The sequence below is a fragment of the Oncorhynchus gorbuscha genome, unplaced genomic scaffold (assembly GCF_021184085.1).
Source record: "Oncorhynchus gorbuscha isolate QuinsamMale2020 ecotype Even-year unplaced genomic scaffold, OgorEven_v1.0 Un_scaffold_1642, whole genome shotgun sequence".
In the NCBI taxonomy this organism is placed as follows: Eukaryota; Metazoa; Chordata; class Actinopteri; order Salmoniformes; family Salmonidae; genus Oncorhynchus; species Oncorhynchus gorbuscha.
This window is the reverse complement of record NW_025744834.1, coordinates 105,907-118,976: the sequence shown is the minus strand read 5'-3', so window position 1 is coordinate 118,976 and position 13,070 is coordinate 105,907. Positions and strand designations below refer to the sequence as shown.

The window sequence follows — 13,070 nt, the reverse complement described above, 5'->3', positions numbered from 1 at the left end:
TGTTAGTAGTAGATCTGTACCAGAACAGAGGGAGGGATCCTGAGGGGAGTGGTGTTAGTAGTAGATCTGTACCAGAACAGAGGGAGGGATCCTGAGAGTGGTGTTAGTAGTAGATCTGTACCAGAACAGAGGGAGGGATCCTGAGGGAGTGGTGTTAGTAGTAGATCTGTACCAGAACAGAGGGAGGGATCCTGAGAGTGGTGTTAGTAGTAGATCTGTACCAGAACAGAGGGAGGGATCCTGAGGGAGTGGTGTTAGTAGTAGATCTGTACCAGAACAGAGGGAGGGATCCTGAGAGGAGTGGTGTTAGTAGTAGATCTGTACCAGAACAGAGGGAGGGATCCTGAGAGTGGTGTTAGTAGTAGATCTGTACCAGAACAGAGGGAGGGATCCTGAGAGGGGTGGTGTGAGTAGTAGATCTGTACCAGAACAGAGGGAGGGATCCTGAGAGGGGTGGTGTGTAGTAGATCTGTACCAGAACAGAGGGAGGGATCCTGAGAGGAGTGGTGTTAGTAGTAGATCTGTACCAGAACAGAGGGAGGGATCCTGAGAGGGGTGGTGTGTAGTAGATCTGTACCAGAACAGAGGGAGGGATCCTGAGAGGGGTGGTGTGTAGTAGATCTGTACCAGAACAGAGGGAGGGATCCTGAGAGGAGTGGTGTTAGTAGTAGATCTGAGAGGGGGGTGTTGTAGTAGATCTGTACCAGAACAGAGGAGGGATCCTGAGAGGAGGGGTGTTAGTAGTAGATCTGTACCAGAACAGAGGGAGGGATCCTGAGAGGAGTGGTGTTAGTCGTAGATCTGTACCAGAACAGAGGGAGGGATCCTGAGAGGAGTGGTGTTAGTCGTAGATCTGTACCAGAACAGAGGGAGGGATCCTGAGGGGAGTGGTGTTAGTAGTAGATCTGTACCAGAACAGAGGGAGGGATCCTGAGGGGAGTGGTGTTAGTAGTAGATCTGTACCAGAACAGAGCGATAGGCCGAGGAGTGATGTATGCTTCAGTAAGATTGTCTTTTTAGCGTTCATAGCAATAGTTATCAACTTCACTGAAGGGATGGAATATAAGTCACAGAAAATAGAGGTTGTGGTGGCAGCTGCAGAGAAGTATTTGGTTGAACGAGAAGAGAGACAGCGTGTAGAGTTGAGAAGATGGTGTCCTGTCCTTTCAGGCTGTTGGCCTGAAGTACGACTACATAGATTTAGTGGAGTAGGGTGGTGGGTTTTTAACGAGTGTAGGGTTAGGTGTGAAATGATGCAATCCAACATTTATTCAGAATAGATTTGATTTTTTGCTCTTTTCGCATGCCAAATAAGCTGTTGACCAACAATGGTATTTCTAGGATTTTAAAACAGTGGGGGCTTAGACCACAACCAGTAGGGGGGGGGTTGTGGGCATCCTCCCCCACCCCCAAAAAATAAACATTAACAGCTACAGTTGAAGTCAGAAGTTTACATACACTTAGGTTGGAGTCATTAAAACTCGTTGTTCAACCACTCCACAAATTTCTTGTTAACAAACTATAGATTTGGCAAGTCAGTTAGGACATCTACTTTGTGCAGGACACAAGTAATTTTTCCAACAATTGTTTACAGATTATTTCACTTAACTCACTGTATCACTGTTGCATTATGGGATGTGTAGTTCATACAGAAATACATTGTTGAATTATGGTGATGTGTAGTTCATACAGAAATACAGTGTTGAATTATGGGGATGTGTAGTTCATACAGAAATACAGTGTTGAATTATGGGGATGTGTAGTTCATACAGAAATACAGTGTTGAATTATGGGGATGTGTAGTTCATACAGAAATACAGTGTTGAATTATGGGGATGTGTAGTTCATACAGAAATACAGTGTTGAATTATGGGGATGTGTAGTTCATACAGAAATACAGTGTTGAATTATGGGGATGTGTAGTTCATACAGAAATACAGTGTTGAATTATGGGGATGTGTAGTTTGTACCGCAGTTGGACATCTTGTTCTCACAGGTCCACTGGTACTTGTCCGTCTTGGTCTGACAACCCAGATTCTCAGCCTTCCCATAGCAACAGTCATGCTTGTGACAGCACCTTGTGGATAGAAAATAACACAATCGTGTTGCTGATGGGAGTTAACTCTGGTACAATTTCTCAAAGTGCTTTATGTAATATAATATATATGCCATTTAGCAGACGCTTTTATCCAAAGCGACTTACAGTCATGTGTGCATACATTCTACGTATGGGTGGTCCCGGGGATCGAACCCACTACCCTGGCGTTACAAGCGCCATGCTCTACCAACTGAGCTACAGAAGGATGTAAATCTAGTCTGCTATACAATCCATTATGTGAGGACAATGGCTTTGGCTTGTGTTCTCTACAGCCTCGGACTATGTAGTAGCTCATCAACAAAAGCAAAATTCAGTCCATATTTTTCCGAACTCAAAATGGAAGGCCTGAGAAACTATCTGTTGGCCATGGGACAGGAGACAGCAGGTCCGGATCTAGCCTTTTGGGGGGGGGTCCTAACCCGAGATTTGGTCAACTATTAGGCAAACTATTTGAATTTCAGCAACCAGAAAATGGCTGAGAGATTTCCACATATTGCACCTTTAATGATATCTGTGAGTGTGATTAACAAAATCAATTGGGGCCCCCTGGAGGTCAGGCCCCCTGGAGGTCAGGCCCCCTGGAGGTCAGGCCCCCTGGAGGTCAGGCCCACTGGAGGTCAGGCCCCCTGGAGGTCAGGTCCCCTGGAGGTCAGGCCCCCTGGAGGTCAGGCCCCCTGGAGGTCAGGCCCCCTGGAGGTCAGGCCCCCTGGAGGTCAGGTCCCCTGTGCACGTACCCTGAATGCCTAGCCACTATTTGGCCATGATTTTCTACAAGTTTACATACAGTTGAAGTCAGAAGTTTACATACACTTAGGTTGGAGCCATTAAATCTCGTTTTTCAACAACCACACCACAAATGTCTTTATGACAAACCTATAGTTTTGGAAAGTTGGTTAGGACATCTACTTTGTGTAAGACACAAGTAATTTTTCCAACAATTGTTTACAGATAGATTATTTCACTTATAATTCATTGTATCAATTCCAGTGGGTCAGAAGTTTACATACACTAAGTTGACTGTGCCTTTGGAAAATTCCAGAAAATGTCATGGCTTTTGAAGCTTCTGATAGGCTAATTGACATAATTTGAGTCAATTGGAGGTGTACTTGTGGATGTATTTCAAATGGACAGTGACCCCAAGCATACTTCCAAAGTTGTGACAAAATGGCTTAAGGACAACAAAGTCAAGGTATTGGATTGGCCATCACAAAGCCCTGACCTCAATCCTATAGAACATGTGTGGGCAGAACTGAAAAAGAGTGTGTGAGCAAGGAGGCCTACAAACCTGACTCAGTTACACCAGCTCTGTTAGGAGGAATGGGCCAAAATTCACCAACTTATTGTGGGAAGCTTGTGGAAGGCTACCCGAGTTAAACAACTTAAAGGCAATGCTACCAAATACTAATTGAGTGTATGTAAACTCATGACCCACTGGGAATGTGATGAAAGAAAGAAATCATTCTCTCTATAATTATTTTGGCATTTCACATTCTTAAAATAAAGTGGTGATCCTAACTGACCAACAACAGGGAATGTCAGGAATTGTGAAAAACTTTAAATGTAATTGGCTAAGGTGTATAAACTTCCGACTTCAACTGTAAATGCATGGATTTGGTGCACTTTGAGATTAGAACATTGAGAGATATTAGATATTTTTCAGGTAACTTGTACCTGCCACAGCAGACACTGCCAGTACTAAATTACAGTAGCTACTGTGGGTCTCTCTACTTTGAATCACGTCTACAGTGTATTGCCAAAAAAACCTCCATACCACTCAACAACTTCAAACACACTCTGACCTGTCTAACGAGACAAACTGATGAAAGAATCCCACAGTCCCCAAACACCTTCTCTCTCACATACAGAACCAGTCACACGTTTGGACACAACACATTCAAAGGGTTTTTCTTTATTTTTTACTTTACTATGTTCTACATTGTAGAATAATAGTGAAGACATCAAAACTATGAAATAACACATATGGAATAATGTAGTAACCAAAAAAGTGTTAAGCCCTCCTCTGTCCCTTAGTCCTCTATGCATTACTGTGTGTACATGTGATTTTGGAGACCCTTCTGGCAAAGTAGTATTTTATAGATTAGAACACAATATCCCAGAATCCCCAGCTCTCATTGTTAGTCCCTGCTGAGACTTTGTGGCAACTAGTGACAACCCAACAGAGTCGGGATGTTTGAGACATGATAAGATTGAAAATGATTCAATTACATTTTTTGCAACAATGTCTCCAGAACAGGTACAAAAAAATATTACACACTGGGTATAATTCTCATTTTTAAGATTGTGATATAAAAAAAAATCACCTTGTCAGCAATGTCAAGGTAGATAGCTGGCTACATAGGTGATGATAGCTACGGTGAATTATTCTAAAATGGAATAGATTGAGAAGAAACCATCTAAACACAAAGCCCTTTTTTTCATTCTTTTTTTTTTTTTACATTTAAGCACATTTATAAAAAATAAATAACAGAAATAACTTATTTACATAAGTATTCAGACCCTTTGCATTGGGACATGAAAGTGAGCTCAGGTGCATCCTGTTTCCATTAATCATCCTTGATATTTCTACAACTTGGAGTCCACCTGTGGTAAATTCAATTGATTGGACATGATTTGGAAACGCACACACCTGTGAAAATAAGGTCCCACAGTTGACAGTGCATGTCAGGGCAAAAACCAGAGGTTGAAGGAATTGTCCGTAGAGCACCAAGACAGGATTGTGTCGAGGCACAGATCAGGGGAAGGGTACCAAAACATTTCTGCAGCATTGAAGGTCCCCAAGAACACAGTGGCCTCCATCATTCTTAAATTGAAGAAGTTTGGAACCACCAAGACTCTTCCTAGAGCTGGCCGCCTGGCTAAACTGAGCAATCAGGGAGAAGGGCCTTGGTCAGGGAGGTAACCAAGAACCCAATGGTCACTTTGACAGAGTTCCTCTGTAGGGATGGGAGAACCTTCCAGAATTACAACAATCTTTGCAGCACTCCACCAATCAGGCCTTTATGGTAGTGTCCAGACAGAAGCCACTCCTCAGTAAAAGGCACATGACAGCCCGCTTGGAGTTTGCCAAAAGTCTCTTAAAGGACTCTGACCATGAGAAACAAGATTCCCTGAATGCCAAGCGTCACGTCTGGAGGAAACATGGTACGACCCCCTATGGTGAAGTGTGGTGGTGGCAGCATCATGGTGTGGGGATGTTTTTCAGCAACAGGGAGACTAGTCAGGATCGAGGGAAAGATGAACAAAGCAAAGTACAGAGAGATACTTGACGAAAACCTGCTCCAGAACGCTCAGGCCCTCAGACTGGGGTGAAGGTTCACCTTTCAACAGGACAATGACCCTAAAGCACACAGCCAAGACAACGCAGGAGTGCCTTCGGGACAAGTCTCTGAATGTCCATGAGTGGCCTAGCGCTCGGTCTGGAACCCGATCAAACATCTCTGGAGAGACCTGAAAATAGCTGTGCAGCGACGCTCCCCATCCAACTTGGCAGAGTTTGAGAGGATCTGCAGAGAAGAATGGGAGAAACTCCCCAAATACAGATGTGCCTAACTTGTACCGTCAAACCCAAGAAGACTCGAGGCTGTAATCGCTGCCAAAGGTGTTTCAACAAAGTACTGAGTAAAGGGTCTGAATACTTATGTAAATGTCATCAGTTTTATTTTTTTATACATTTGCTAAAAAAAAAAATCTACAAAAAAATGGGGTATTGTGGGGTATTGTGTGTAGATTGATAAAAACATTTTTTTTAGAATGAGGCTGTAACATGGAAAAGGTCAAGGGGGCAGACATGTCAATAGGTACCAGTCATGGTGAGTAGAGACATCATGTCAATAGGTACCAGTCATGGTGAGTAGAGACATCATGTCAATAGGTACCAGTCATGGTGAGTAGAGACATCATGTCAATAGGTAGCAGTCATGGTGAGTAGAGACATCATGTCAATAGGTACCAGTCATGGTGAGTAGAGACATCATGTCAATAGGTACCAGTCATGGTGAGTAGAGACATCATGTCAATAGGTAGCAGTCATGGTGAGTAGAGACATCATGTCAATAGGTACCAGTCATGGTGAGTAGAGACATCATGTCAATAGGTACCAGTCATGGTGAGTAGAGAGAGACATCATGTCAATAGGTACCAGTCATGGTGAGTAGAGACATCATGTCAATAGGTACCAGTCATGGTGAGTAGAGACATCATGTCAATAGGTACCAGTCATGGTGAGTAGAGACATCATGCCAATAGGTACCAGTCATGGTGAGTAGAGACATCATGTCAATAGGTACCAGTCATGGTGTGTAGAGAGAGACCTCATGTCAATAGGTACCAGTCATGGTGAGTGGAGAGAGACATCATGTCAATAGGTACCAGTCATGGTGAGTAGAGACATCATGTCAATAGGTACCAGTCATGGTGAGTAGAGACAGTCATGTCATCATAGGTACCAGTCATGGTGAGTAGAGACATCATGTCAATAGGTACCAGTCATGGTGAGTAGAGACATCATGTCAATAGGTACCAGTCATGGTGAGTAGAGAGAGACCTCATGTCAATAGGTACCAGTCATGGTGAGTGGAGTAGAGACATCATGTCAATAGGTACCAGTCATGGTGAGTAGAGAGACATCATGTCAATAGGTACCAGTCATGGTGAGTAGAGACATCATGTCAATAGGTACCAGTCATGGTGAGTAGAGACATCATGAGAGTAGAGACATCATGTCAATAGGTACCAGTCATGGTGAGTAGAGACATCATGTCAATAGGTACCAGTCATGGTGAGTAGAGACATCATGTCAATAGGTACCAGTCATGGTGAGTAGAGACATCATGTCAATAGGTACCAGTCATGGTGAGTAGAGACATGTCAATAGGTACCAGTCATGGTGAGTAGAGACATCATGTCAATAGGTACCAGTCATGGTGAGTAGAGACATCATGTCAATAGGTACCAGTCATGGTGAGTAGAGACATCATGTCAATAGGTACCAGTCATGGTGAGTAGAGACATCATGTCAATAGGTACCAGTCATGGTGAGTAGAGACATCATGTCAATAGGTACCAGTCATGGTGAGTAGAGACATCATGTCAATAGGTACCAGTCATGGTGAGTAGAGAGACATCATGTCAATAGGTACCAGTCATGGTGAGTAGAGACATCATGTCAATAGGTACCAGTCATGGTGAGTAGAGACATCATGTCAATAGGTACCAGTCATGGTGAGTAGAGACATCATGTCAATAGGTACCAGTCATGGTGAGTAGACATCATGTCAATAGGTACCAGTCATGGTGAGTAGAGACATCATGTCAATAGGTGCCAGTCATGGTGAGTAGAGACATCATGTCAATAGGTACCAGTCATGGTGAGTAGAGACATCATGTCAATATACCAGTCATGGTGAGTAGAGACATCATGTCATAGGTACCAGTCATGGTGAGTCAGAGAGAGACATCATGTCAATAGGTACCAGTCATGGTGAGTAGAGACATCATGTCAATAGGTACCAGTCATGGTGAGTAGAGACATCATGTCAATCAATAGGTACCAGTCATGGTGAGTAGAGACATCATGTCAATAGGTACCAGTGATGGTGAGTAGAGACATCATGTCAATAGGTACCAGTCATGGTGAGTAGAGACATCATGTCAATAGGTACCAGTCATGGTGATTAGAGAGAGATATCATGTCAATAGGTACCAGTCATGGTGAGTAGAGACATCATGTCAATAGGTACCAGTCATGGTGAGTAGAGAGAGACATCATGTCAATAGGTACCAGTCATGTACCAGTGAGTAGAGACATCATGTCAATAGGTACCAGTCATGGTGATTAGAGAGAGATATCATGTCAATAGGTACCAGTCATGGTGAGTAGAGACATCATGTCAATAGGTACCAGTCATGGTGATTAGAGAGAGATATCATGTCAATAGGTACCAGTCATGGTGAGTAGAGACATCATGTCAATAGGTACCAGTCATGGTGATTAGAGAGAGATATCATGTCAATAGGTACCAGTCATGGTGAGTAGAGACATCATGTCAATAGGTACCAGTCATGGTGAGTAGAGACATCATGTCAATAGGTACCAGTCATGGTGAGTAGAGACATCATGTCAATAGGTACCAGTCATGGTGAGTAGAGAGAGACATCATGTCAATAGGTACCAGTCATGGTGAGTAGAGACATCATGTCAATAGGTACCAGTCATGGTGAGTAGAGACATCATGTCATGTCAATAGGTACCAGTCATGGTGAGTAGAGACATCATGTCAATAGGTACCAGTCATGGTGAGTAGAGAGACATCATGTCAATAGGTACCAGTCATGGTGAGTAGAGAGACATCATGTCAATATACCAGTCATGGTGAGTAGAGACATCATGTCAATAGGTACCAGTCATGGTGAGTAGAGACATCATGTCAATAGGTAGAGACATCAGTCATGTACCAGTGAGTAGAGACATCATGTCAATAGGTACCAGTCATGGTGAGTAGAGACATCATGTCAAGGTACCAGTCATAGAGACATCATGTCAATAGGTACCAGTAGAGACATGTCAATAGGTACCAGTCATGGTGAGTAGAGACATCATGTCATGGTGAGTAGACATCATGTACCAGTCATGGTGAGTAGAGACATCATGTCAATAGATACCAGTCATGGTGAGTAGAGCCATCATGTCAATAGATACCAGTCATGGTGAGTAGAGCCATCATGTCAATAGATACCAGTCATGGTGAGTAGAGACATCATGTCAATAGATACCAGTGATGGTGAGTAGAGACATCATGTCAATAGGTACCAGTCATGGTGAGTAGAGACCTCATGTCAGGTTTAAATGTATTATTGTCATAATGCATATTGTGTCATATCATGCCATACATAATCATATCATCCTGTCAATTCATATCGGACATTAAGATACTCTACAGAAACTTTATTGAGGTTGTATCTTACAGACTGAATAGCTAGTGGTTAGTTTGGTGATAAAACTTCAGAGTTTCTGTAGAGTATCACTAAACTAACCACTAGCCATTCAGTCATGGTGAGTGATGTCTAATGGCACATTTAGAGTACAATTACATGGATGCATGTAGGGGGGGACTTTTATTTTGAAAAAAACATGTCCTCAATGGGAGCAGCAGGTAAAACCAGCAGCAGGCTCGGCTATATCTCAATTCATCATTCCCCGATTCCTCTTTCTCTTCGTCTCCTCCTCAAAATGGAGAATAAAGTCAGAGAGGAGGGACCTCGGAACTTCTCTTCTATTACAGTTGAGAGGAGAGTGGAGCGAGGAATCACAGAAAGACAGTCTTTTCCTTTTCCTATCTCCCGTCAAACTAGACGGTAGTCTCTTTCATATGTTTCTGTTGGTGTGTCTTTAGTGCTTTGGGTACAATGAACCCTTTCCCACACAGGCTACAGACGTACGGCTTCTCCCCTGTATGAAACCTCCTCATGTGCACCTTCAGACTCCCAGAGGTGGTGAACCCCTTATCACAGACAGTACAAGGGTACGGTCTCTCTTTAGTGTGCTTGATCTGATGCACTCTCAAGTTCCCCGATTGGGCAAAACTTTTCCCGCATATGGCGCAGACAAAGGGTTTCTCTCCGGTGTGTGTTCTCTGGTGACTCTTTAGATCCCCGTCCCGTAGGAACATTCTCCCGCAGTATGAGCAGCAGTACTTCTTTTCCAGGCTCTTGTAGTGCATTCTCGCGTGCACCTCCAACCTCTTCATGTCAGGGAAACTCTTCCCGCACTCGCACATGTGATGGCGGACCTCTGCCATGTGTATCCTCTTGTGTTTCTTCAGGCTTTCGCTTCTGGCAAAACGTTGGCCACACACAGAGCACTGGTGCGGTTTTTCCTTGGTGTGGATCAGTATGTGGGTCGCCAAGGAGGTTTTCTGAGTGAAGCCCCTCCCACAGTAGGAGCAGTGGAGGAGGTTCTCCCCTGTGTGGATTGACCGGTGGGTCTTGAGGGTGTAGAAGTGGGTGAACGTCTGGCCGCATTGGTCACAAAGGTACGGTTTCTTGTTATTGTGTGTCTGCTTGTGCTCCCTGTACTCCAACAGGTTGCCAAAGCTCTCTGGGCACTTGGAGCAGTGGTACGGTTTCTCTCCCGTATGGGTGCGCTGGTGAGTCTTTAGGTCCTGCAGCAGAGTGAAGGTCTTCCCACATGGTTGGCAGATGTGCTTGGTCTTCTCTCCTGTGTGGATCGTCACGTGGATGTTCAAGTCGTCGAGCTTCAAGAAACTCTCCTCGCAGACAGAGCACTGGTGGGGTTTTCCTGTGCTGGTGCCCTCTCCTGTTTCAATGACAACATTACAAGACAGAGAGGATAAATTAATTGGTGCACCGTAGCAGAAACAAAGCGTTTCTTACTGGAAAAGATCTGGTAGACCATCCTTGTTTCTGCCTGTTTGCTTCAGTGTGGTTTCCTAGTAAACATGACTCCGGTGTGTGGGTCTCTCTTACCTTTGTGGATCACCTGGTGTCTCTTCAGGTCCTGGTATCGCAGGAAACACTTCCCACAGACGGAGCACTGGTGGGGTTTCTTTCCACTGTGCGTCATTGTGTGTGTCTTCAGGCTGCTGGCTGCAGTGAACCTCTTACCGCACTGGGAGCAGAAATATGGCTTCAACTCCTGGTCAGGATCCCCTGGACTGTCAGGGTCAGAGCTGGTGCCCTCTCCTGTTTCAATGACACCATTAGAAGGGTTTAACACAGGAGGAAAATGATAAGGATAGCGCAACTCCAACCTGGTGTTCCTCTCACCTTTATGGGTCACCAGGTGTCTTTTAAGGTCGTAGGGTCGAAGGAAGGCCTTGCCACAGACGGAGCACTGGTGGGGTTTCTCTCCGCTGTGGATCTTCATGTGTGCCTTAAGCCTGAAGGCTGCGGTGAACCTCTTACCACACACAGAGCAGGGGAACGGTCTCTCCGGATCTGCTTCCCCTGGACTGTCTGCGTCAGAGTTGTTGCCCCCTTCAATGACAACATTTACAGGGGTTAAAATGCTGCACTATCAATTAAATGACAGTTTATTACAGACTGATACACATATAAATACCCAGCTAATTTATGGAAAGAAGCACTGGTGTGGATATGTTTATGTTTCTTCAAGTCACCTGTGTTCCAGCAGAGATCTCAGGGTCCTTGTTCATTACTGCAAAGTACTGCTGCAAAATGTTTTGCAAACGGAAAACAAGTGTATTATTATTGGATAGTCCCTCCCACTTTGGGCCCATTTGTTTCTGTTTGGTTCCTAATGAATATGACCCAAGTGTGTGAGCATAGACTTCAGGGGTGTATTCACTAGGAACAAAAATGGAAGCAAACAGAACAAAATGGAGAAGGAACCTACCTGAATTTGTCCAATAGAATTTTTGCACAAAAATGTTTCCCTTTCCATTGCAAAACATTTTGCTACAGTGAATCAGTGTGTTTGCGTCTCTCTCACCTTTGTGTATCTCTCTCACCTTTGTATCTCCCAGTGTCTCTCTCTCACCCTTGTGTCTCTCTCTCTCACCTTTGTGTATCTCTCTCACCCTTGTGTCTCTCTCTCTCACCTTTGTGTATCTCCCGGCGTCTCTCTCTCACCCTTGTATCTCTCTCTCTCACCTTTGTGTATCTCCCGGCGTCTCTCTCTCACCCTTGTATCTCCCGGTGTCTCTCTCTCACCCTTGTGTCTCTCTCTCTCACCTTTGTGTATCTCCTGGAGTCTCTCTCTCTCACCTTTGTGTATCTCCCGGAGTCTCTTTCTCACCTTTGTGGATCTCCCGGTGTCTCTCTCTCACCTTTGTGGATCTCCCGGTGTCTCTCTCTCACCTTTGTGTATCTCCCGGTGTCTCTCTCTCACCTTTGTGTATCTTCCGGTGTCTCTCTCTCACCTTTGTGTATCTCCCGGTGTCTCTCTCTCACCTTTGTGTATCTCCCGGTGTCTCTCTCTCACCTTTGTGTATCTCCTGGTGTCTCTCTCTCACCTTTGTGGATCTCCCGGTGTCTCTCTCACCTTTGTGTATCTCCTGGTGTCTCTCTCTCACCTTTGTGTATCTCCTGGTGTCTCTCTCTCACCTTTGTGTATCTCCCGGTGTCTCTCTCACCTTTGTGGATCTCCCGGTGTCTCTCTCTCACCTTTGTGGATCTCCCGGTGTCTCTCTCTCACCTTTGTGGATCTCCCGGTGTCTCTCTCTCACCTTTGTGTATCTCCTGGTGTCTCTCTCTCACCTTTGTGTATCTCCCGGTGTCTCTCTCACCTTTGTGGATCGCCCGGTGTCTCTCTCTCACCTTTGTGTATCTGCTGGTGTCTCTCTCACCTTTGTGGATCTCCTGGTGTATCTTGAGGTCCTGGAACAGCAGGAAACACTTCCCACAGACAGAGCACTGGTGGTGTATCTCCCCACTGTGAGACTTCATGTGAGACTTTAGTAAAGGCGCTGTGGTGAACCTCTTGCCACACTCTGAGCAGAGGTACAGTCTTTTAGGGTCCGGGTACGGCTTCTGCCTGTTCGGGATCCCCTGGGCTGTCTGGGTCCGAGGTGGCGCTCTCTCCTGCTTCAATGACCACGTCACAGGGTTTAGAACACATCGAGACAGAAGCAAGAACAGCAAGTACACATTCAGTAGACTTACACCCATGGTAACTGTCCTCTGTGCCTCTATAACCACACCCTATGGTAACTGTCCTCTGAGCCTCTATAACCACACCCTATGGTAACTGTCCTCTGAGCCTCTATAACCACACCCTATGGTAACTGTCCTCTGAGCCTCTATAACCACACCCTATGGTAACTGTCCTCTGAGCCTCTATAACCACACCCTATGGTAACTGTCCTCTGAGCCTCTATAACCACACCCTATGGTAACTGTCCTCTGAGCCTCTATAACCACACCCTATGATAACTGTCTTGAGCCTCTATAACCACACCCTATGGTAACTGTC

General features: G+C 44.9%; 1 protein-coding gene across 1 annotated transcript; it reads right to left on the bottom strand.

Moving 5' to 3' along the window:
* Positions 1-1,970: 1,970 nt before the first annotated feature.
* On the bottom strand, positions 1,971-12,766 carry LOC124017132 (gastrula zinc finger protein XlCGF57.1-like; the record flags this gene model as incomplete). The annotated part of the gene is made up of 6 exons (XM_046332526.1): positions 12,761-12,766; positions 12,445-12,679; positions 10,904-11,113; positions 10,604-10,819; positions 9,557-10,433; positions 1,971-2,077 (listed from the first exon to the last, which is right to left on the bottom strand). Coding segments are annotated over exons 1-6 (1,651 nt in total), but the record flags the coding sequence as incomplete, so codon positions are not given.
* Positions 12,767-13,070: the final 304 nt, after the last annotated feature.